The 27,499-nt window shown below is 36.2% G+C and overlaps 1 protein-coding gene across 1 annotated transcript in view; it reads left to right on the forward strand.

Annotated features, from left to right (window-relative positions):
* Window positions 1-27,499, forward strand: part of PLCB1 (phospholipase C beta 1) — a 908,098-nt gene that overhangs the window by 657,706 nt on the left and 222,893 nt on the right. Inside the window, exons 10-11 of the mRNA XM_036749135.1 lie at window positions 5,053-5,199; window positions 26,445-26,602. Coding sequence (XP_036605030.1) covers window positions 5,053-5,199; window positions 26,445-26,602 — 305 coding nt within the window. The remainder of the gene's footprint in view (window positions 1-5,052; window positions 5,200-26,444; window positions 26,603-27,499) is intronic.

The raw sequence follows: 27,499 nt of genomic DNA on the forward strand, positions 1-27,499 counted from the left end.
GTGTATACGTGACATGCTTTTAATCTGAATCTGCATTATTAACATTTTCTCCATCACTTTTTAAAGTCTAGACAATGAACAAAACAATAAATTGAACCTTGATTTGTAGTGTTTGCCAGTTTCTAATGTGTAAATGATCACGGTGAAAGTTTAAAATTCAGCTCTCACCAGGCATCATGAGCTGACTCCACCACAATATCTCTGGCTGGATATGTAAAGTGGCACTCATCTGCAAAAAGGTGATAATTGGACTCATGGAGCCTGATGAGATTACCAAGCGAGATAGTATTCAAGTATTACCAAGTATTACCAAGACAGTAGAGCAGCGGTGGTATATCGACTTCTTGTTGTTGTCATTGTTGTTGAGTCATTGTTCAGTCGTGTATGACTCTTTGTGACTCCTTTTGGGGTTTTCATGATAAAAATAATGGAGCGGTTTTGCCATGTCCTTCTCTAGCTCATTTGACAAATGAGGAAACTGAGGCAAATGGAGTTAAGTGACTTGCCCAGTGTCACACAGCTAGTAAGTGTCTGAGGCCAGATTTGAACTCAGGAAAATAAATCATCCTGACTCCAGGCCTAGTACCCTCTGCACTGTGCCACCTAGCTACCCAGCCTATTAACTTAGAAAATTAGAAATTAACATTTTCTGTGATGTAGAGCAGTGACTGTCAAACTCAAATAGGAGTGTGTGTGTGGGGGGAGGATATTGACTAAGAAAACCACACATTAACCTTATCTATGTTGTATTTTATCAAATTAGCTAATGCTGCAAAGCCTAAAGGGATAACTTTTTAAATTCACTTATTCATTGTTAATAATAGAAGCAGAATTTAAAAAGACAGCAACAGCTAGAACGCCTATAGAAAACCAATAAGATAAAATATGATGAAAATAAATGTAAAGTCCTCCACTTGGATTTAAAAAGCTGTGAAATAAATTGGGGGTATTTGTCCTAGAGAAGAAGAGACAGGAAAGACATGTCAATGGTCTTTAACCCTTTGAAGGGCTCTCCTATGGAAGACACATAAGACTTTTGCTGAGCACCCTGACAGGGCATATCAAGGAAAAATAAGTGGAAGTTACAGAGATTTAAGTTTGATATAAAGAAAAAAACTTCCTAACAATTAAATCTATCCCAAAGTCAAATGGGTAATAGATTGTTTGGTTTTTTTTTTCTCTCTGGAGATTTCCAAGCAAAAACTGGGAGGAACATGAACTGACTTTTGTAGGGACAGGGTTTAACTAAAAAGTAGGTTGCTGAGGTAATGTCCAACCCTGATATTCTGCAATTCCTACAGTTCAGATCTTCTGCATTCTTCTGCTTATAATTTCCCACATCTTTGTTGAAAGTCATTTTTACAAAGAAAAAACTTCTGAATATGGAGGAGTCTCAATACAGAAGAGTACAAGAAAATAAGTACAATCACAATTTGCTTTTTGCTCTAAATTTTGTATATTTCATCATTATGATCAGTTAATCCATCCAACAATGAACGTTAAGCCTATTTTTACTGCCAGGAACTAAGGATATAAAGAAAAACAAAAGCAATCTCTGCCCTCAAGGAGCTTCAGTTTACTGAGGGATATACCATTATCATCATCATGATCATCATCATCATCATCATAGAATTCAACAGACTTTAAGCTCTTACTATCTACAAAGCCCTGTGCTGATCACTAGATAGAACATCATGGGACTTAGAACCCAATTTAAAAAAAAATCCTCACTACAACCTTTTAAGACACTTAATACAAATATTATTATCCCTATTTTACAGAAAAGGAAACTGAGGTTCAGAAACATGATGCGACTTGCTTGGAGCAACAAAACTAATGTGGTAGAATTAGGACTCAGACATCAGGTGTTTTTGCTTGAGGCTCAGTCAGCGTTCCTGTTAGAGAATGCTAACTCTTACCGTGTCATTTTCTTGCTCAGAAACACTGAGAATTTCCATATTATTTAGAGCATAAAATACAAACTACTTATCCTGACTTGGAAGGTCTTAGCAGTCTCATTTCCACCTTCCTTCCTAGCCATATTTTCCTATTGCTCTCCGTTATGCACCCTACATTCTGCCCAGAATAAACTGCTAGCCATTCCTAGAACTTAGCATGGTCTCGCCTCCATGTGCTTTCAGGAGACATGCTCTTGTGCAGGCTGTATACTCCCTTCTCATCTCTGCCTTTCAGAATTCTTCCCTTCCTTCAAGGCTAAGAGCAAGTACTACCACCTCTGATCTCCCTAGCTGTTAGCACTCTCTCCTTCCTTAAATTGTCTTTTATTTTATTTACTTCTGTGAGTGTTTCTACCCCCAGATGCAAGCTCTTTGAGAACAAAGACTGCTTTATTTTTGTCTTTGTAACCTCACCATGTATCAGAGTGCCTTGCACACTTAATAAGTGTTGGCCGAATATTAAGCATTTAAAATCTTTACATGTCACCTCACACTCAGTCAATTGACCTTTCTTATGGCATCTTTCCTAATGCTAAAGGTAGATAAGCCTACTGATAAACTGTTAGAGATAGACATTGCTCTAACTGTCATGGAAGCAATTTAGAATTATGCAAAGCAAAAAGTTAGTAAAATGGCCATACCCTTTGACTCAGAGATTCTAGAACTTGTATAATCTAAGAACGTCAAGGAGGGAAACAAAGGTACCATATAGACAAAAAATATTTTAGTAGCACTTTGTGTGGAAGCAAAGAATTGGAAGAAAAATATATATGCCCACCCACAGGGAAATGGCTAAGCAAATTGTGTTATACAGATATAATGGAATATTACTGTGCTCTGTGAAATGACAAATACGAAGTATTTAGATAAGTATACAAGATGTATATGAACTAAAGTATAGCAAATAGAGCATAAACAATATATGCAAGGACTCTAACAATGTAAATAGAATGAACAACAAAATGAATGATGTGTAATTATAATGTCCAAGCTAGGCCCTGGAGAAGAGTTAAGGAAATGTACTATGTGACTCTCTCTATAAAGGTAGGGTTGAGGGCAGAGGGGATAGTGTAGATATAGAATATTGGATATGCTGACAGACATGGTTTACAGAATATAAGTCATACATTTAGAGTAAGAGGGACCTTAGAGATCATCTAATCCAATGCCTTCATTTAAAAGATGAGCAAACTAAAGCCTAGAGAATAACTGACATCCTCAAGATCACATAGGTAGTAAGTAGCAGAACCAAGAATTTCATTCTACTGCTTTGATTCCATGTTCAGCATGCTTTTTACTATGTCAAGCTGATAGGTTGGTTGGTTTTATGTAACTGTTTTTTTTCTTTTGTTCTTGAAATCTTTGATAAAGGGATGGCCTACTGTGTAGGAAGAAAAATTCAGAAATAAAAATTAAATAAAACCAAAAGGTATCAATAAAAATAAGATTTTAAACAGAGACATAGTCTCCAAAGGTAGAACTTTGAAGGAGATGCATTTGGTTTGCGGGTGCTAATTTTAGTGGCTATTGTTGAAAAAGAAATTTTCAACAAAAAGGTTTTATTAAAAAATTGGTCACATTATCTTATTGTCCCTCTTCATTTCACTAATTTGCCTGCCCAGGACACTTACAAAATCACAGAATCTGTGAGTTGGCAGGGACCTCAATACCCATCGAGCCCAACCAATTTATGAGAGGAATCTCTACTACAAAATGCCAGACAAGTGATTGTTCAACCATGCTATGCTTAAAGAGCTCCAAGGAGGAAGAACTGACATCACCCACTGATGCACTTTTGCATAGCTTAGTTCATTTTTGAGTTTCTCAAGATTAAAAACAAATGCTCTTAGAGTGAATGATCTTTCTTTTTAAATCTTTATAAAAAAATAAAAAACAAAAACTAAATGTTTATGAGATTTTCTTTCTAAAACTGATAAAAATATAACGTATTCTTATCAAAGGAGCCAATAACTGTTATTCTTTTTGTTTTTTCTTGAAAATGCCATAAGCTACATTGCAATGCATTTTTGAAAACTGAGAAAAGCACTTATCAGTCATTTTGAGCAATTTCATGCTTGTCTATCACACGAAAAGATTTGCTCTGCTGCAGACAACATCAGCTCCTCTGGTTGCTGATGATACTTGTTTTACTGTTCAAGAATAGACAATGTTTTCTACCCATTGTGTGGAATGTATTTATAGAATATTGTCAATGATACCACTTATACTATCTCAGAGATAGTTGGGGAAGGGTGGAAAAGGATTTTGTCATGATGGGCTAATTATGATCTCTTTTTGTGATTTCCTCTCTGGTATATGCATTTGGTATATGCATTTTAATTCTTAGGAATTTGGGACTTTAGCTTTGAGGGTCCTCAAAATAATCACTGAGTAAAAACCTTTAAACTGGAGTGTTGATTGGCTATTGTGTATATGTTCCTTGAATTTGTGCTAAAGTCATCCTGGAGAAGGATGTTGAAGCTCCTCACTTATGTAAACTATCCGGTTCTTAACCTTCCCTCTCCCCAAAGGGAACTGGGTGGTGCAGTTTTAATTTGCTTAGCATAAGGCTAAAATATCACCTGGAAAGACCCCATCATTTCATTTTAACTCAGAAATGGAATTGACTGATCCTGTTCACCAGAAACGATAACAAAACCAAATGGATTAAAGGAGTAGAGGGAACTGCCCCATAGACAACATTCCCCACCCTCTCTCCCTCCCTCTCTCTCTCTCTCTCATTCTATCCTCTCTCTGTCTCTCCTTCCCTCTCTCTCTTCCTCTCCCCCTTTTTTCTGTCTCTCTCAATAGTAATTCTTCTGTTTAATAAACCAGATATCAGCATTTACTCATTAAATCACATGGAAGTCAGGAAAGGGTCAGATAATGAGCCTTTGTCCATTATTTGTAGAGCTTGGAGGTAATTACAAGAACCAAAAATGGCATAAATCTAAAGTGGTCTATTTGCAGAGTTCCTGTAGACTTACCCTTTGGATAGCCAAAGAGTTTCGTACAGATAAGTTCAATATGATGGGACGCATCCTAGACAGTGAATAAATACAGATCTTTCTCGAATTCTCTTTGTTTCCTTTAGGACAGATCTCAGTGGATGGATTCATGCGCTATCTGAGTGGAGAAGAAAATGGAGTTGTTCCACCTGAGAAACTGGATTTGAATGAAGACATGTCTCAGCCACTCTCTCACTATTTCATTAATTCTTCACACAACACCTACCTCACAGGTACTCCATGTGTAGCTCTTTGACCTGCATCTGTGTCTATATGTTTATCAGATTTACTCATCTATGTTTGCCACTGCTAAAAACTTGAAATACATTTACTTTTTATGTTTTAAGGGAAGTGTCCAGTCCATTCCAAGGAATGTTTATTAAGTGTGCTGGGTGGTGGGAATCAAAAGATAAAAGCAAAGCAGTTCTTACAGCTAAAGGATTAGCAGTTGTGGGATCATTGAATCATGGATTGAGGGGACCTTCAAAGTCATTTAAATCTACCTTTGCATTCTACAGTTGTGGGAAATGAGGCCCAGAGAAGTGACATGATTGATTCTTAATCCAGTGAATCGCTCTTTCTGTGCATTGTGGCTGGCCTTTTATTCATGAGGGCATTTGGAGGAGTAGGAGTTGGGTAGGTAGATCAAAAATGGCCTTCCAAAGGACATTAGCACATGACCTAAATCCTGGAGGAAGTTGGTGATTAGAAGAGAAGAGAAGGAAATATGTATCAGGCACAGGAGATAGCTTGTGTGAAGGTACCAAGATGAGCAATAGAACACTGAATTTAGGGAACAAAAAGTAGGCCCATTTGTCAGGAATGCTGAGTGTGTGGAGGATATTGTAGAAAAACCCTGATAATGTGGACTGAAGCTATTTTACAAATGGATTTTAGTGCCTAGCTGAGGAGTTTATATTTTATCCTATTAGTTATAAGGCAGAAGATTCTCTGGGTTTCTAGATTTCTAGAAAAACAAGGTCACTATATGTCCAAATCAGCCATGCAGACATTGCTGTGAAATTCTACATGCCCCAAGCAACATAAATATTACTTCTCCCTAAGTTTATTTACCTTTTTTTTATTTTTATATCTTCTCAAAGTCCTTCGGTTCATGACCATGATTAATACCAAACAGCTTTCCGTGTAACTGAGTAGATTATTCAGATGACCTTCAAATAATGTACTGTCCTTACTGGATATACAAGACTGTGGTCCATAGCCCCTGGTAGTACGAAAATATTGTCCAGATAATAAGGTGTTGTCTGTTTTAGGCTAAGATGGGTTTCAGCTATGAACTCACTGACCAGATTGATTATCTACTGTATACTTCACTGCAGAGATTATATAGTGTGGTAGGTAATGAGGAAGGAGAAATAGCAATTCATTTTTAATTGGGTGCTCAATGGGTATGCAGGCTTGCCAGATTTAACCAGATTCATTTTAACAGCCTTTTCCCCGTTTTTATTGCACCTTTTAAAAAGCTATAATATAGTGAGTATCCTTTTCAGTGTAATGAAAAAATACATTTTAATTTTAAAAAAAGTTAAAGGAAGCCAAACATCTTTTTAAAAATCTAGAGATATTTTCACCTAGAACAAAATAATAATAACCCCTTAATCTCTGAACTCAGAAGAGTATTTTTTTTTCATGGACTTTGTGCTTAGATCCTTTGCCTATTCACCAGCTTTACATTTGGTCTGGAAAAACAGAACACAACAACAACAACAGAAACAGACAGAGGATTCTACACGTCCAGTATATTTTTCAATAGACCTAAGTCAGGCCATTCTCTAAATCTGTATCCCCAGGCTAGCAATATGCTCTAGACTGACCTTGCCCATAAACAGACAGTTGGAATTCTCAAACGACCTGTTTGATTTATAATGTCAACCTGTGGGAACAGAATTGTATGATCATGTATTGAATCATTTGGAAATGATTCTGGGGGTATCTAAGCCCACTCCCTCATTTTAAAGATAAGGGTACTGATTCTTTGCCCAGGAACACAGAGGTATTGAGTGGTAGAGTTAGGATTTGAACCCAGTTCCTATGGTTCCAAAACTAAGGTTATATCCTGGCTCCCTAAGACATACTTATACTTTGAGTGACTTTGAGGCATTCACTTAGTGAGTTACAATCAATATAGAAAACAATGGGACAAAAAACAAGGGAGATCAAAATGGTATCTCTTCAAATGTTGTCTACATCTATCTGAGCTTCATAATGGTTGCCCTATCTTTTTAACCCCATTATATTCTTGCTGAGTTTTAATGTTTTATTGATGCTTCTTTTTATGTCACAGTCATTTCCCAATACTATTTACCCCCTTTTGAATCTGACTTGGCAATAAGTCAGACAAAATTAACTAACCTCATCAGAAAATACATGAAGAATTTTTAGGACCTCTATAATAAGAGTCAACAAATATTTATTAAGGGTTTACTCTGTGCCATGCACTGAGCTAAGCACTAGGGATACAAATACAAGCAGAAAGATAGTCTCTGCCCTCAGGCACTTCTATTCTAAGAGAAGAAGACAACACATAGAAGGAAACTGAAAGAAAGTTGGAGGAGGAAAGGTAATGAAATTACCCAACACAGAGGCACTTTAAAGAAAGTCTGACGGGAGAGTCAAGAATATAGTTTGTAGAGGAATGAAAACATTGGTGGCCTAGATGGCCTTCTTATAATGGAGGTTATGAAAGCAACCATCCATTGAGAAAGGCCTGAGGGGCAGAGTGTACTTCCACTGTGTGAAGTCCATGGCTTCAAACAGCTTGGCAGATTCAACTCAGAGTGTTTTATTACACTACCACCACCATTCCCCCCAATTAAGTTTTCACTATATTCTCCAAATGTGTTGGCTGTTAGACCCAGTCTTTTTTTCTTCCACAGAGAATTTTTCTGAACAACCCCAACACCCCTCCAAAAAAATGAAAACAAATAGACGTTGAAGAAATATTTCTAGACTGATTGCTAGTCTGTACAGTCAAGAATGGGGGCGGGGGCTGGGGGTGGGGTGGGGTGGAGAAGAGACAGTGATAGAGGCATCTTCACAAGTTCCAAATACAGTGGAACAGGTTTCTTGGAGATCTGATTTTTCTTAAATTTGGTGATACAGTTAATATCTGGTGGTAATGGCCTCTGCTGATGTTTATGGCCATATTATGCATTCTAAAGCATATGACTTAAAACTTAACTATCATATAAAGCAAAGTGAGAAGCTTTTTAAAAGGGGTAAGTCAGAATTATATTAAAATGGTGATTTATTAAAAATCCATACTCAATTAAGTATGACATCCATCAGCACATTCAAATTTTAATATTTCCCAAACTAGAACTAAGGAGAATGTGAAAAAAGCAATGTACTAAGGACTAGGATAAGTGAGTATTAGATTCAGCTCTTCCACTAATGTGTCCCATGCCCTTGGGCAAATCCCTCCTCCTCTCTGACTTTTGGTTTTCCCATGTGTAAAACTGGGGAAATTGAACTACATGACCCCTAATGTCCTTTCCAGCTTGATAATATATTCTGAAACATCTCCACAACCAGGTCAACTTTCCAAAGAAGAGAACTTTTTTTGTCCTTAGGAACTTTGTTTATCAAAGTATCACACTATGTCTTTGAGTATTCCACATAAATTATATATAGAGAGATTCAAGGCACATTATAATTTAATCTCTCAGTTCTCAAAATGCACTTCTTTGTAAGATTTTCAATTTTTTTATTTCTATTTTTCTTTTCTTAAAGAAGGTGTACATACATTTACACATCAAAACTTTGGCATATCTTTTCTCCTCTGGGTAGAAAAGTGGTGGGTTATTGGTGTCCAAAGAAATACATAATGTCAGACAGGGTTAATGTGTTAGTTTGTTTTAGATAGCTGCATTTGTTGGGCTAGGGTGATGGACTTGCAGGCAGGAACACCTGATTTCAAATCCTGTCCCAGACACTTACTAGCTCTGTGACCCTGGACTCATCTGTATAATAATAGCCAACATTTATGTAGCTGAGCATTTTACAATGTTATTTCATTTGATCCTCACAAAAACTGTGGGAGGTAGATGCTACTATTATTCCCATTTTATAGATAAGGAAACTGAGGCAAACAAATTAATAGACTTGCCTAAGTTTACACAGCTAGTAAGTGTCTAAGACTATATTTGGATTCGGGTCTCTCTGACTCCAGGCCCTGACTTCTATCCACTGGACCTGAAAGTTGCTCAGCGGTGATCAAATGAAATAAAATTGCAAAGTACTTCGCAAACTTTAAGGCACTATAGAAATGCTATCATTATTATTATTTATTAAAGTGAGGTTTCAGTTGGTGGTATAATTAGGATATGATGTAAAGTTTTAAAAAATCAATCAAGACGTTTTCAAAATGGAAACCGAGTACAATATGTTCAAGAAGGAACAAAAAAGAGACATATATAAGCAATTTTTATAAAATGCCCTTTCTGCATAACCAGTAATTTAATTCTATTCATGGTTTTGTTGCTTTTGTTTAAATAACTAATGCTTTGGTAGAATTCAGAAGATTTTCCACCCCTCACATTTCCTAACCATTCTATACATTGTCTTTCTTATCCCAACTTTTAAGTCAGAAACTGTAACATAAAAATAATTCAGTAATATTAATAGTTTTCTGGTGCTTTGTAATCTATGCTTTATATATTTATGGATAATTTTTCATTACGATTATGTAACTCATGAATCAAATAATTTTAGAGCTGAAAGGGACCTTCAACGATCATCTAGTCAAATTCCCTAATGTTGCAAATTAGGAAACAGAGGCTGAGATAGGTTGCTCAGCATGGCACAGCTAGTTAGAGGAAGAGTCCTAACTAGCACATAGTAACCACCCTTCTTACCTGTCTACTATGAATCTTGAATAGGATAATAGATTTATAGCTAGAATCAATCTTAGATGCCATAGAGTCCAACAGCCTCATTATACACAAAACCAAATTGAGACAGAGAGGTTAAAGTAACTTGTCCAGGGTCAACTGGTTAGTATCTGGGACAAGATTTAAAGTCAAACCTTCCTTTATCCACTATTAGACCTAGCTTCCTTCAGATATCATGAATAACTCTTATACGTAGAAATAGAGGAAGTTTTATACAGTAGGAAAATACTATTTAAAACCAAAGAGCTACAGGTAAATATGAGTTCAATTGCAAGGGCTTCTTGCTTTCCTAGTCTGTTTTGTGACCTCTGTCATGCTTTTCCTATGTGATTAAGGGAAAATATATTACACGGATGAAAATGGAGGGCAATATAAGTGGAGTTGAGAATTATGTTGAAAATGACAAGATTGATTTTAATGTACTCCATATCAGAGCAAAACACCTGGAAAAAGTCTGCCTTCTTTCTGATTGTGTCTATGTGGAGCTACTGAATCAAATCCTAACAAAAAGTTCTGTAAAGAAAATTCACTGTAGCTTCTGTCTTTTCTAGGTGAGGGATGGTTCTGATTTATTACGTAGAGATATGGTAGCTCAAGCAAGAATGCATAGGATTATTTCTTTCTCCCCTATCATTAGATTTAATTTTTGAGGATACACAATGAAAATGTAAAGAAACTGATTTAATTGTAGAAATAAATGAAATTCATTCATGCTATCTGTAGTATTTGAGAGCCTTACTACTGGGCTCAATGTTAACTATTTTCAGGTAAATGTTTGGAAGCTTGCAAAGATGTTGAATTCTTAGAAAGATCTCAATACATATTCTTTTTCATTACCCCCCCCAAAGAAACACCAGCATATATAAAGCATGGGATAAACTGATCCATCAACTTCCAATATAATCCTATCATCCTTTATTTTATGCCAATTATTGACCCTTTGTGGCTTTTTAAATTCAGACAAAGACACCCTGAAGGAAAAATAAATAAAATCATTGAAAGAAGCATATGCACATTATGAATTGATTTTTCTTTGTAATAACCATTTTCCTAGGGTTTCAGCAAAATTCGTTGGCAGTAGGTCAAGAACTGATTATTCATTTAAAGTTATGATTGTTTATAGCTAGTCCACCATTTTTGAATAAATATTAAGTCCTCCTTGGTAGAGATGATATACAAAAATTCCAACCTATGTTTTCTCAACCCTGCAACAACATTCCCTACCTCCTCCCCACTGCCACTACCACCTCCAAATCATTTGTAAATCAAAATCTTCATCAGAACAAGCAAAGTGAAGCTATAAGTCTCTGAATAATCAAGATGCCCATTATTTTCAGAAAAAAAGTATAAGGCCTCAATTAGCTAATTATATGATGAATTCATTTATCTGATTGGATTCATCAGATAATTGCTCAACTCTCTTCTTGTAGACTGTGTATGTTCTTGGCATCAGACTAGTTCCAAGGATTGTTGCAGCAATAATAACAATATTATCTTGGTTCAGTTATCACAGAATCTTAGAGCTGGAAAGGACCATAGGGGTCACCGAGTTCACCTTAGCAGGAATCCTCTCTACAGTAACATCCCTGACAAGGGGCTGTCCAACCTCTATTTGAAGGGGAACATGCTATCCCCAGAGATAGCCGTTCTACTCTTAGTTCTAATTTAAAACTAAGGAATTTTTCCTCCTTTTTAAAATTTTTTTTCTGTTTGTTTTCATTTAAATTTATTTATTTAACATATTTAGTTTTCAGCATTGATTTTCACAAGAGTTTGAATTACAAATTTTCTCCCCATTTCTACCCTCCCCCCCACTCCAAGATGGCATATATTCTGGTTGCCCTGTTCCCCAGTCAGCGCTCCCCTCTATTATCCCACTTCCCTCCCATCCCCTTTTCCCTTCCTTTCTTGTAGGGCAAGATAAATTTCTACACCCCATTGCCTGTGTGTCTTATTTTCTAGTTGCATGCAAAAACTTTTTTTTTTGTTTTTGAACATCTGTTTTTAAAACTTTGAGTTCCAAATTCTCTCCCCTCTTCCCTTCCCACCCACCCTCCCTAAGAAGTCAAGCAATTCAACATAGGCCACATGTGTAACATTATGTATAACCCTTCCACAATACTCATGTTGTGAAAGACTAACTATAATTTGCTCCTTCCCAACCCATCCCCCTTTACTGAATTTTCTCCCTTGACCCTATCCCCTTTCGAAAGTGTTTGTTTTGGATTACCTCCACCCCCATCTGCCCTCCCCTCCATCATTTTTTTATCTTCCTCCCCCCTTTTTATCTTCCTCCCTCTTCTTTCCTGTGGGGTAAGATACCCAATTGGGTATGTATGGTATTCCCTCCTCAGGCCAAATATGATGAGAGCAAGGTTCACTCATTCCCCCCTCACCTGCCCTCTCCCCTCCTCCCACAGAACTGCTTCCTCTTGCCACCTTTATGCGAGATAATCCACCCCATTCTATCTCTCCCTATCTCCCTCTCTCAGTATGTTCCTCTCTCATCCCTTAATTTGATTTTATTTCTTTTAGATATCTTCCTTCATCTTCAACTCACCCTGTGTCTGCCCTCTCTCTCTCTCTTTTTTAAATAAACTGAATGCTGCTTCTTTGCAATTTTTACCCATTATGTCTAGTTTCGCCCTTTACAGTTATAAAAACAAACCTTGTCCTTGCTTTACGGGACAATACTTCAAATACTTGGAGACACTTAGCATATTTGCCCCTCATTTTCCCTTGCCTATCCAGAATATCCTCATTTCCTATTGCATGATTCCAAATCCCCACATCATCCTGGGTGCCCTTCCCTGGAATAATTGTGTTATCAATATCTTTCTAAAATATGACACTTAGAGCTTAGATGTTGTGACCAGGCTGAATTACAACAGAATCCTCATATCTCTCATTTTTCTGCTAATATTGCCTGAGATCATTTTAACTTTTTGACCAGTTTGTCATACCACTGATACATATTACAATCTATTAACCTCTTGCTGCCCCAGTTCTTTGTCATATGGACTCTTACTTAACTTTGTGTCCCCCATTCTGTACTAATGCATTTGAATTTGGGAAAACAACTTGATTTAATTATTTCTTTAAAATTTTATTTAAAATTTATGTGTTTATTTGTATATAGCTAGGTGATACAGTGACTATAAGAAGGAAGGAAGCATTTATTAAGCTCCAACTTTGTGCCAGGCACTATACTAAGTGCCTTACATATATGTTAACTCATTTGATCCTCATAATAACCCTGGGAGGTAGGTGCTATTCTTATCCATACTTTACAGTTGGGGAAACTGAGTCAGAAAGCTGTTAAGTGACTTGCTCAAGATCACAATGTTAGATACCAGATTTGAACTCAGGTATCTCTGACTCCCAGATCTCTAGTCATTTCACCACCTACTGCAGTACTTAGAGTCAGGAAGATCTGAATTTGAATCCTGTCTCAGACACTTACAAGTTGTATGACCCTGGGAAAATTTTATTTTACCTCTGTCTTCCTTAGTTTCCTTATTTGTAAAATGGGGACAATGATAGCACTTTTCTAACAGGTTTGTTGTGATTATCAAATGAGTTAATATATGTAAAACATTTCATAAACTTTAAAGCATTTTATGTATACATACATGTATGTATATATATATACATATATACTAGCTATTCACTTATTTTATAAGCATTTATTATCTCATTCTCACAATTCTCTCCTTAAAATGAAAAATAAAACTCTCATTAAAAACATGCATAGTCCAGTATTAGGGCAGCTAGGTGGCACAGTGGATAGAGTGCTGGGTCTGAAGCCAGGAAGACTCATCTTAGTAAGTTCAAATCTGGCCTCAGACACTTAGTAGCTGTGTGAAGTTAGGCAAGTCATTTAACCTTCTTTTCCTCAGTCCTTCATATGTGAAAATGGGCTAAAGAAGAAAATAGTGAACCATTCCAGTGTCTTTGCTAAGAAAACCCCAAATGGGGTCACAAAGAGTCGTATATGACTAAAAGGACTGAACAACAACATAATCCAGCAAAATAAATACCCATATTGACAATGTCCAAAAATCTGTGTCTCATTCTGCATTTTAAGTCCATTATCTCTCAGACACAATACTGCATTTTTATCTTTAGTCCTCAGGACTCATGGGTTGTAACTGCAAATATCAAAGTATTAAAGTATTTCAAAGTTATTTTTCTCTATAATATTATTGTCATGGTACAAATTGTTTTCTTGGTTCTAATTACTTCACTCAGCATTCATAGTGGTCTTCCTAATTTCTTCTGAAATTGTCCATTTTGTCATTTCTTATGACACAATAATATTCCATTACCATAATTTTTAAGCATTCCCCAATAGATAGGCTTCCTTGTAGTTTTAGATTGAGGGTTACTTACTACTTTCTCTGATCTTTTTTAGGTATAGTCTTAGAAGTGGGGAAGCTGAATCAAAGGAAATGATTATTTAGAAAAAACCACAGAGGCTAAATAGTGCAATGCATAATTCCCTTTACAACATCTCCTAACTAAAAGTCCCCCTTAAGACATTCCCCAAGAGTGTGTGCCTATTGACTGAAGGTGACCAACCTGCAAGTAGCTGTTACAGGAGAGACTTATATAAGGAAGCAGTGAAGATATAAGTTGTAAAGAGAGGAAGAGAATCTGTTTGTTCAGGGGAAACTGGGTAGAAATCTAATGAAACCAACTGGAATAAGGAGGGGAGTAAGGTTAGGCTAGGGGTTTTAAACCAAAGCAGGTTAGCAGGATGTCAGTTTGAAGAAGTAAGAGAAATAGCTAAAAAGCTCTCTATAATCATGGGTAGGGAGGAAGTTAATTTTTTTAAAAATAATAAATGCTAACATTTATCTAGGGAGATAGCCATATAGAGATGGCCAGGGAGAGATATTTTGGTTTGAAAAGTTATAGAAAAAGTGAATGGAACCATAGGGAAGTGAGATAGGACATTTGGAGAGAAGATGGCCATAGTAAAAGCATGGTTGGAGCAGGGCCTAGATGTGGGGCATGTTTGAAGTCACCACCAATCAGGATGGCAGGGTCTCAGATTGAGATTTTCTGGGGAATGAAGGGTTTAAATTCTCAAAGTCTTGACTTCTGGTCATTATTTTCCTTCATTTACCAATGAAAACATCTTGAAAATTAAAGCTTAAAGAGGTTAAACAATTTGTCTTTGTTCTCCTAACTAGGAGGTAGCAGTTAGGAATCAAATCCAGGTTCTTGCAAATTTACATTTGTTATGAGTTAGGAGTCCAGGATCTAAACTCTTACATCTAATCAAAATAGAACTTGGACTAGCTAATAATAAGGATTCTTCTCCATTTATGTTTTTTATTAAGAACTAGATGATGTGTATTCCCATATATAATTAAGATTTCTTAGAAGTTTGTAACTTTCCCTTTTTATTTCTTATTTTGAACTTCTAAACATTTCTCTTTCTCCAAATGTTTCTCTTAGAAATTATGGAGATTTGCCAAGCTATTTACAAGACTGTCGATAATCAGTGACTCACATCCTAAATGTATGATCTTTGCCCACTGAACAATGAGCAGGCATACCTTTGGAAGAACTTAACTATATTAACATCAATATTCTCACACTAAATAAGACCATAGGATAAAGGAAAGTTGTACCTAAATGGAAGGATGACTCACATATTTGCCTCTGTGGAAAGCCAAACAAAGGATCTGGCAAAGTTGATTTAATCATTCACCCAAAGACACATCATTTCATGGGACACCCGGTTATCTTGCTCTTCTTTGTGTGTGATGAATGAGCATAAGCCAAAACAAAGAACAAAACAAAATCTTCCAAGAAGTTCATTTTGGCTTTTCTACCAACATCTGTTACATAGGATGAAGATGTAAAGAAATTCAATGAACAATTTGGCAGACTCATCAAAATCAGGTCAATGTGTACTCTGATACTTGATGACTTAAATGTGAAGGGAAGAAAAGCAATGAAGAACAAAAAGTCTGTTGGGAAATAGAGCTCAGACAATTGACTAGTTAAAACAAAAATCAAAATCAACATTAAATTAGAATAAAGATGATAAGGCACTACAAACAAAAACCAAATGCTTCCATGTAATCTATTCAAACAATCAGAGATGAAATATTGGAAATGGGAAAAGACTTTGATATTAGTTTGGTTATCACTGTTTCCTGCAAAAGTTTAACCAAAGTAAACCAAAGTAAAATAGATACTAAAACAAAGCATCCCAAAGAGCCCAGATGCTACATTAGTGAGGAAAAAACATTTCATCTCTTTGCTAAACAGAGAGAAGTACCAGCTAGGGCTTCTTTGCAACAATACCAAAGAAGATGAGGGAAGATGATGAGCAGTACTGCTATGTAAAACAGTGGAAAGAAGTGAACATGAAAACGTGTCTATAGAAAGCTTGGTGTAATTCTAAACTGAGGCATAAAATATTAACGGAGGATACTGGAAGAACAACAAATAAATTTTAATCATTGAGAATAGAGGAACTTATGGATTTGAGCCCTAACACCTCAGCCTCCATTAGGCTATGTGAGGAAGTTGAGAAGCCCTTTTGCTAGGTGACTCAGTGGATAAAGCACTGGACTTGTTGTCATGAAGATCTGAGTTCAAATCTGGATTACTAGCTGTGCGACCCTGGGCAAGTCACTTGACCTCTGTCTGCCTTGGTTTCTTCATGTTGTTAAATGGTATAATAATAGTACCTACCTTCCAGAGTTGTAAGGACAAAATAGGATAATATTTATAAAATGCTTTGCAAACCTTAAGTTGCCATATACATGCTATGATGATGATGAGTCATAGGAAATATATATTCAGAAAAACACGTTGACTAAGCACATTGTGAGAGTTAGAGAAAAGTGAATAAACTACCCAAGAGTTGCATGAGATCATCATAACTGACATTTATATAGTATTGTAAATTTTTCAAAGTGCTTAACATGTTTTATCTCATTTGAGCCTTACAACAGTCCTGTGGGGTGGGCATTATGAATTTGAATCCATTTAAAAGATGAGACTCAGAGAAATTAAGTGATTCACCAATAGTCCCACAGCTGGTAAAATATTAGAGATGAGTTTTCAACTAACATCTTCCTAACTGCAAGGCCCCCAGAAATTTCAGTAGATCCTCTTTGGGATCTTTTTATTTAATGGATACAAATTAATATAGGATGTGGAAATGTGGGTGGGCTATGAGCTGCACCCATGGAGGCAAATATCCACATCAGAGATATTGCAGACCTACTGCAGGTAAAAAGTGTGTTTCCCTTTAGAAGTTAAAAAAATCTTCCAAAAAGCTAAAGAGAGGACTTGGGCCTCTTCTAAGAGAATTTGTGTAAGAAATAAATTAGAAACCTATGTCTCTTTCTTCATAAGATCTGGATAGAAGGATCCCAGGATGGAAGATCATAGAGTATACTAGAACCATAAGGGACGAGGCAGGTGAAACTGTGAAACTTTGGATGAAAAATAAGGTGAGGTATGGATAGCAGGCATAGGACTGGAAAATACCTCTAGAAGCATGTTACCTCAGGAGACCTCTGAGACATTATATTGAAGTCTTTCTACATGTGACATTGTACAAGTCACAGAAACTCTTCTTTTCCCTTGGCTATAAAATGGAACTATTTTTGCTCTGCAGCCCAGAGTTGTAAGAATCAAATGATATAGTGTATATATAAAAGCAATATGTAAACTGTAAAGTACTATTACATTTTACTCTAGGACATTATAATTATTAACTACCCACATAGGGATCAAACCCCTAAATTTTTGCCATATTACTATTATACTCTAATAAAATGAGAGAAAAGGTCAGACTGATTAGTGTAGCCCTACTACACAGAAGAACAATCAGGGCAGCTAGTACTTCTGGGTCTGAACGGTTCCCTTCAGCTGTGATTCCAGTATTGATGTACCCTCCATGACCACATGGGAGCTGTTCTTTTACTGACAGCAAAGAAATCATCCCTATCTATTGCCCTGATCCTCATCTCCACACACGCAGTTTTTATTGGTGAACATTTAACCATTTCTTTTATAATGTACTGGAAACCTTTACAGCTAGGAAGACCACAAGGTATACTGATGATAAGTCTAGCAATGGTCTTCTTTCAGGGGTGGGGCAAATAGGCTGGGGAGGGAAAGAGGCAAGGCAGTTGAATCATTAGACTCAATCTTTTACCTCCTTAGATAGAATACTTTCTAGCTCTGGCTAATTTCTCTGACTTAGATAAATTGTCAGAAGCCATTGACTTGAAAGGTTTTGTTTCAATATGTAGTCTCTTATTCTAGTCTCTATCACCCAAGGATGCCTCAGGTCCTGTGTGGCAGGACTCAAGCAGATATAAGGATAAATGCAACACAGTGAGACATCGCATATTGTGGCTTGGAGGCAATATTATGGGTTAATGGGAGATGTCACTTCAGCTCCCCAGTTCATTCTTATGTTTGGATTTGCTTATGAGAGATGATGGCAGCTTGCTAGCTTCCAAAGCACCAAGTGGTGAGTGATTCACAGACCATCATTAACACCAACTGAGGGTTGGCCCCTAGCCCTAGCAGCTGTACTCTGTGCTGCCTATACTCAACTAGTAAATAAAGAGAAAGAAGAGACTTGGAGAGAGAGAATGAAGGAAGTAAAGGGAAGTGGTGGTTAAGCATCTCAAATAAAATATATGTGTATTTGTATGTGTGTGTGCGTGTGCGTATGCGTGTGTGTGTGTGTGTGTGTGCATGCTCTGAGGCCTTCAGCACAAAAAGAGAGTCCATATCTTAACTCTTTGTAGCTGAAAATTTCTGCAGATGAGAGAAAATCTACTGGAAAGTAAATATTCATTTAATGAAAAATATTATCTGCCACCATGTGTTCTCTGATATGAACTTTCCTTTTCTAAGAAATATCATTTAGTTTTCTGAGAATGTGCTAGTAGTCTTAGGCCATTTAATATTTTTTCCAATGGGGAAATTGTCAGAAACTATTGGGTTTAAGGAGTGAGCTATTTTCCATGTTATTAGAAGTTACTAGTTCAGCTAACAATAACAATAATATTTATTATTCCAGGGAGCAGAAATATCAAAATACACACACACAGAATTTCTTAGTTATTTTTGTTGTCTATGCTCTACCTAATCCCATGTACCAGACCAAACATGGAATTTCTAGGTTCTAAATATGTAATTCATCTTTAGATGCTGTTGACCTCCCAATAACAGTTCTTTTATGACAATACAGCCTATGGGCTACTGTTTAAGACCCTGACATCCAATTGAGCATAATCACTTACCTAGAAGAGCAGATTCTACTCACAAATTTTCATTACACATTCAATGAACTTAACAAAAGGGTCCAAAGATTATTAATGGTAAGATTATCACCAGCCTGCAAGAGATTTGTGAATTAGAGCCAATAATTAAGTAGAAGGAGAGAAAACCAAGGCTCCACTTGCAATGTGAAATAAATAACTAAAATTATAACCTAAGTGATATCCAAGAAAAATCTGCTTTAGTCTAAAGTAGCTGTGCAATCGGCATGGAAACAGGAATTTTGATTTAAAAGGGCCTGGATATTTTTTTCAGCTCTCCACTTCAATATGATAACCCTGCCTTTAGAATAGGCACTAATCAAAATGGATATAACCATGCTTTTTTCTTGTGAAATTTTATCTATATATGACAAGATGGAAACTTGTACTAGTCTTCACCATTTCTTGGTATGGTGATAGATGGCCAGTTGGCTATTTAAGGAACAATAGATTCAATTCCACAGAGAATTCGTCCAGATGATTTCATCGTTGATGTATTCTACATTTGGAAGAGTATTGTGTTAATGAGGTCATGCTTTTCTAGAAAATAAAAGTGATTGTTCAAAACTTCCTTAGCTCTTCATTACCTACATTATGATATAGTAGCCATCAAGAATGACATACTTTTTGTTGTACTGAAAGACATATTTTGTGACTTGTATACACAGGTTATGTTAAAAGGGTAGAATAAAGTGGTTCTAATCCTATATTCTTTGCCCTGCATGATTTCCAGGACAGGCAGTTATATATTGCAAAGTCATTTTGACAACTTTCATTGGCATCTCATATTTTTCAATGACCATTAAAAAATTGGAGAGAACTTTTCATATGGAAAATTAAGGGCTTCAGAGAAGGATATTTTATTTATTTTATTTCATTTTGTTTTTACTTTCCAAAATGTTTTATCTAGAACTAAGTACTATGGAGAAAGAATAATAGCTTAGTTCCATATAAATCCATATTTAATATCTAATTTTTATCCTTACAATATCTACTGGGTAAATATGTAGAGTGCAGATTTTCTGAAATTACTTAATAGAAGTTCTTAGGAAAGCTTTTAGTTGAAGGATGATTTTTTTATGAGAGGTTTTAGAATTGAACATTACTAATCATTAAATAGCAATGTGTTATAGGTGTGGAGTAAAATTTTTTTTTAAAAATCTTATTTCAACCACAACAAACTATGGAACTTCAATGTGATGGTATAGAAAAAAAAACACTACCTTTGGTCTCAGAGGACCCAGATTCAAATTATGTCCCTATCATTTAGAACCTGTATGACTTTAATCATGCCACTTAATTTCTCTCAGCCTCAGTTTCCTCATCTGTAAAATACCAGCAATAGCTAGCATTCTTACAGGACTTTAAGGTTTGCAAAACACTTTAGAGATATTACCTCATTTGATCCTCACAACAGCCCATGGAGACAGGTACTATTATGGTCCCCATTTTGCTGATGAGGAAACTTAGACAGAAAAAAGCTACAGTGGCATGCCTAAGATCACATGGCTATTAAGTGTCTGAGGCTAGATTTGATCTCAGGTCTTTCTGACGCCACATCCAGCACTCTATTTACTGGACCCACCTAGGTGCCTAAAATTAAGCACTTGAACTAGATGACTTCTAAGGTGCTTTCCAGATCTACATCCATAAGCCTATGATTAGCATTTAACTATCTGCTTCTTTGGGGAAACTAGGTGGTAGAGATGGAGTGCTGAGTTTGGAATTGAGAGGACTCATTTTCCTGAGTTCAGATCTGGCCTCAGACTTAATAGCTATGTGACCTTGAGCAAGTCACTTAATCTTGTTTGCCTCAGTTCCTCATCTATAAAATGAGCTGGAGAAGGAGATGGCAAACCTTTCCAGTATTTTTGCCAAGAAAACCCCAGATGGGGTCACAAAGAGTCAGATACGATTGAAATGGCTGAACAACAACAAAATCTACTTCTTAGGACAAACAGCCACAGGCTCAAAGGCAGAAATATTATGAAACCATTCCAACTGTAACTTCTAGTCAGCTGATCAGAGATGCATAGTGATAAAAATCTGCTAACTAATATTTCTAATTTTATACCGTTGTGCCATTCACCACATATATGAAAGTTGGCTATGATTTTTGAGCTGCAACTGAGACTGTGTATTTCCCTCCCCAACCCCATAAGGGACTCTAAGCATATTTTTTGAAGTTGAAAAACACATTACATTTTCCCTCAAGGGTCTAGTAGTCTAGATGGGGAAATAAAAAATCATACACAAACAAATATAATAAAAATGGAGCACAGCTGAAAGCAGTTTAGGCTTGATAGTCTCAAAGGTCCTTTCCAGTTCCCAATTCATGATTGGGAACCTAAGCACATAAGGCAATCAATGAATAAACATATATTAAGTGCTTATTTTGTGCCAGAAACTGGACAAAAAAACAGGGAAATAAAAGGTGGGGGGGAAATCTTTAAATTTAAGGAATCTACACTCTAAGTAGGAGACAAAATGTAAATAGATAGCTAGTAGAAGACACAGTACATATAAAGTAGAGTGAAGGAAACCTTAGAGGGTAAGGCACTAGTAGCTGGAGAGGAGGTGTGGGGCATAGGAAAAGGGGTCTGTGAAGGTGCCATTTGCCCATAGGAGAATAGAAGTATAAATGTGTAGTGATAGGAGATGGAGCCTAATGTACAAAGAAGGATGGGTAGGTTAATAGTGTGCATGGGGTAATGATGTGTAAGAAGATGGAAAATTAGGAATGAACAGGTTGTGAAGAATTTATATTCCAGTGGAATTTATATTTAATCCTAGTTGTGATAGGGAAGGAAAAAGGCAAATCATTTCAGTATCTTTGCCAAGAAAGCCCCAAATAGGGTTATGACTAAAAACGACTGAACGGCAGCAATGGTAATAGGGACTCATTGGAGTTTATTGGTTAGGGGCATGGTATGGTCAGACCTATGCTTTGGCATCTGGGTGGAGAATGGATTAGAATCAGGAAACAGGAGGCACAGGGTAAGGTGAGAGTTCAGATGACAGAGAGATCATCTCTGGATTACAGTTCATGATTTTTTATTGTTTAATACAGAAAACCTTTTAGAACATCTTCACTGAAATAATTAGAAGAATTTAAAAATCATTGAAAAGGGGAGACTTCAAGAGGGCAAATGTGACTCTATCTAGGGGACATATACTGCATATTTGTAGGACCTCTAGAATCAGCCTCCTTTGGGTAGAGTATCCTGTATTTGAAAGTCTATCATTATTATTATTATTATTAATATTAATATTACAATGAACAGCAGAATAGTGGAACTAGGAATTCTTCCTAGTTGTACCAAGGATCCAAAATACTCTGGAAAATGTACCTAAAGGTGACAGAAAGTTTTCCAGGGGAAAACACAACAGCATGAGAATATCGTCAGAGTACCTGAGACAATAATATTTTGTGGAAGGGAGCCAAAAAAAATTGGACCAGAAAGTAAACACTGACACTTGTGGTGGGGATGTTTAAAAAAACACACACCAATAAAGAAATATGAGAGTATACCTCCAACCTATCCTTTTATGTAGGCGGAGATTCGTAGGTGTTTATACATTGTATGTTTTCAGATTTTTTTCAATGTATTGATTATTACTCTGACTTTTTCATCTATTTTTTGGCTTTAAAATACTACTTGTCATATGTGATGGCTCTCAAGAAGGGGCAAGGAGAGGAGAAGATATACTGGGGAAAACTATAATGATGCATAAAACAAAAGACATAAATAAAAACATTTAAAAAACATGGAAAAAAGAAAAGAATACTGAACTAAGAGTAAAGAGATTTTGGTTCTAGTCTCGTTCCTGACATACTTCTAACTTGCAGTGGCTCAATCATCGAATCTCTGTAGGCCCTAGTTTATTCATTTATTTTGAAAAAGTGAATTAGATTAGATTATCTCAGAGATTCCTTCTAGCTCTTGAGTTCTATGATCAACTAGTTACCAGTGGATAATTCTTTTGGCATTATTCCATAATAAATTATCCTGTATTTTCTCTAAATATTATAGCAGGCCTCTTGAGCAGTCTTGTCTAAAAAGGCAGTGTGTTTCATGGATTATTTTTAGTGGGGGATGGGTTAATTTTTGCTATTTTTTACTATCTCAAGATAAACATTGACTCAAATGGCTAGGACTGAAAATAAATCATCTTGGAAACACATATCTCTGTCATATACTCAGGCTAAAAAACTACAATGTAGTCTATCTCTGCTCACCATTCCATGGTGTCTGTGTGTGTGTGTGTGTGTGTGTGCTTCCTGGATCTCTGTATTTATTGGTGGAGCACAGTAATTCTACCTGAATTTTCTATAGATAAATGTTTTTATTTTATTGTAAGTTTGATACAGAAGGGATGAAAATAGAGGTGGAGAATATGGTGACAGGCTATCTGTATGGTACTAATATTTTTTTGGGTTGAGGATAATTTTTCTGAATAATGATTTTTGAAATATATTTTCCACTTTTCATTTAGAACTTTATATGAAAATTTCTGAGACAGTGCAAATAGCCTTATTCAATACACACACACACACACACACACACAGAGTCTCTTAACACTGTGTATGTTGAACTATAGCAGAGGGTATGTTAACAATATAATCTCAATAAAATCTCTTCATCATAAAAATGATTAAGAAAATCATTACCATTGCATAAAGCTATAACTCTTTAGGAGCAAATGATCTCATCCACTCATTAGTGTTCCCCATAATAGCAAATTATAGTGATATAGATACATTCAAAATAAAACTTATCTTTAAAAGTCATCTTCCTTTTAATTTAGAACTATGGCTTAAAGCATACTGATCCACTGTTGGTAGAATTTCTGACTGATCCAGTCATTCTGGAAAACAATTTAGAACTATGCCCCCAAATTACCAAACTGTGCATGTTCCTTGACTGAGTGATACTAATACTAGCCCTTTATCCCAAAGACATCAAAGAAAGATGGGGCAGTCCTAATATGGTCAAGTCAAAAAGCATTTATCAAGCACCTACTATGTAACAGACACTGTGATAAATGTTGGAGATACAAAGAAACACAAAAATAATACTTTCTCTCAAAAACCTCACAGTCTAATGGGGAGACAACATATAAACAACTATGCATAAACAAGACATATACAGGATAAACTGGGGATAATCTTGGGAAAAGGCACTGGCATTAAGGGTAACTTGGAAAAGCTTCATAAAAAAGGTTGAATTTTATCCGATATTAAAAGGAAGTTAAGGGTAACTAGGAGACAGAGACAAAAAAGAAGAGAAATTCAGGCATAGAGGACAGTTAATGAAAATGTCCAGAGTTGGGAAATGGAATGTCATGTATAAGGAGGAAGCCAATGTCACTGGACTTCAGAGTACATAGGAGCGAGTTATGTGTAAGCGTATTGGAAAGATAAGGATGGACCAGGTGATAAAAGCCTTTAAATAGTTTTATATTTGATCCTAGGGGTAATAGGGAACCAATGGAGTTTATTAAATATGGAGGTGATATAGTCAGTCCTGCACATTATGAAGATTGATTTAATAGCTAAATAGATAGTGGACTAGTGCAGGGAGATATGTACAAAAAATATTTTAGCATTTCTTTTTGTGGTGTCAAAGATTTGAAATTAAGGATATGCCTATCAAATGGAAAATAGTTGAACAAATGATAATAAGTGAATAATAACAAGGGATAATGTTGTGCTGCAAGAAATTATGAAAGGGATGTTTTCAGAGAAACTTGGGAAGACTTATATGAGTGATCCAGGTTGAAGTGAGTAGAACCAGGAGAACAATTTGGACTATAACAACATACTTAAAATGCATAATTTTGAAATACTGCAAAACTGTCTGATCAATGCAATGCCCAACAGTGATTCTGGAGGATCAATGAGAAAGAATGTTACCTATCTCCTGCCAAACATGTGATAGACTAATATTCAAAATGAGACACATTTTTGGACATGGATAACATAGGAATTTGTTTTTGACTATCTTTATTGTAGTTCTTTAGTTATTATTTTTGTTGTTTTGGTTTGTTTGGTTTTTCAGTGGGATTGAAGAGAGGCATGGGGGTGGGATGTAGTTTAGCAAGCAGCTATATGTGTTTTGTTTTGTTTTTCATGGACCCAACTCAGAGTTTTCCAAGTTGTCATTCTCTATAGTTATCTAAGTTCTTTCTTCTCTCTGCTGATCCTTACAAGGTAGGAGTAAGGATGTGACTTTTAAGTCCCAGAATGATAACAAGTTAGGGTGAAGGATATTGATTAAGTATGGGTCTATTGATATAAGATCCTATAAAGCATCCTATTATTTTAAGTGACTATTATAAGGGATGATTTATATGCATAGAGGAAGAAAGAAGACTATTCAGAAGTAAAGGTGTTAAGAAAAGAAAATATGTCAATAAAAACTATAAGAATTAAATAAAATTTTAAAAAATTAACTGTGAACTAAGAGAGACAAAATCACTCAACAAGCATTTATTAAACACCTACTATGTACTAATCATTGTGTTAGGGGCAGGAAATACAAAGATAAAAGTCAAACTGTCTCTGGTCATGTTCTCTTCAGAAAAACAAGCTATATACAAAATAAATATAATTATTTTAGTAGCAAAGGTAAAAAAAGACCCTCTGTAAGGGAGTCTCTAGGTGAGCCATGTGGGGGGCTAGGGATTTTAAAATACATGACACAACAGCAAATAGGCCAGTTTGGCTGGGACATAGAGTATATGAAACAGACTAATGTCCGTCAAAGGAGAACTCTACTTTAGGAATATTAATTTGGCAACTGAGTGAAGGATGGATTGGAGAGTGGAGAAACTGGGATCAGAATAACTGATTGTAATAGTTGAAGCAAGAAGTGATCAGATCCTAAATTAGGATGATACCCCTAATTCAGAGAAAGAGGAACATAATAGATATTACAGAGGGAAAATTGACAAGATTTGCCAATTGATTGGATAGTGGGAGTAATGGAAAAGAAAGAGAAGATAATTGAAGTTTTAAACCAAATGCCTTGAAGGATGGTGGTATCCCTCCACAAAGTTCAAGAATTCATGAAGAGGGGAGGTATAATTGAAGTGTTGAGGTTACTCTTTGTCACTCACTTGGAATAGTCTTTTGGGAAAGTTTGGAGAAGTATCATTTCACATAGTGTTAAAAGACCTTGCCTATGCTACCTTTTTGGTGTTTCCTTTTATTGACTTCCCTGGACTCATAGTCTTGTTCTTCCACAGCTGGCCAGCTAGCTGGCAACTCCTCAGTAGAGATGTATCGCCAAGTACTCTTATCTGGCTGTCGCTGTGTGGAGCTGGATTGCTGGAAGGGACGAACAGCAGAAGAAGAGCCTGTCATTACCCATGGTTTCACCATGACGACAGAAATCTCTTTTAAGGTATGATGAATAGTTTAGTTGATGGGAAAGCCTCATGGGTAAGACAATGGAGGGGAGAGCCCTGGACCTTGCCTTTAGTCCCAGCTCCACAACTCTTTGGCTATGAAACTTTGGGAAAATCAATTTTAACTTTTGTTTCCTCATTTTTAAAGACAGAACTTTGAATCTGATGATGCCTGATGATATTTGCATTTGAAACTTCAGCAAAGGATCACTGTAGGTTTAGGGCCTGACTCTCAGTTCTACAGGTGGTAAAACAAGATTTTCATCAGTTCTCAGGCCCTATGATCAACTACTTTGATTTTGTTAATCAAATTCATTAGCAACTGACTTACAAAACAGGTCAGTTTGCTAATTTACAGTATGAAGGGGATGGGGAATGGTATACTTCTCCCATGATTAACTTAACTACTCCTTTTTTTCCACATGAAATACCCTCTTCCAGGCAAGAAGTGTGAAGGTAGTTACTGCCCCCCCACCCTCACCCAAGGTGTTTATATTTTCCTTACAACCATCTGTTCTACTAATTACTGTACTACCTGAGTCACCTAGGGCAAGTCACTTTAATTTCATTAGTGACATCCCGTCAATGTCCAAATCACCTGCTAAAAAGGCTCTATCAAAATAGGCCTGAACTAAATGGATAGATTCCTTTTTGGTAAAGTTTCTTATCCTTCCTTTTCTTTTACCTTAATCATTCCTTTTTCTAGATCAGAGTCCCAAAATATAAGAGACCTTGGAGGTCACCAAAGTCCAATCCACATGTGAATAGGAATTGGCTTCATAGCATCCCTAAGAACTACTTACCCAGCTTTCGTTTGATGACTTCCAGTGGTTAACAGCTCTTTTCCTCCCCAAGGAAATCCATTCTACTTTGTGACAACTCAAATTGTTAGA

Source organism: Trichosurus vulpecula, chromosome 3 (genome assembly GCF_011100635.1).
Source record: "Trichosurus vulpecula isolate mTriVul1 chromosome 3, mTriVul1.pri, whole genome shotgun sequence".
Taxonomy (NCBI): Eukaryota; Metazoa; Chordata; class Mammalia; order Diprotodontia; family Phalangeridae; genus Trichosurus; species Trichosurus vulpecula.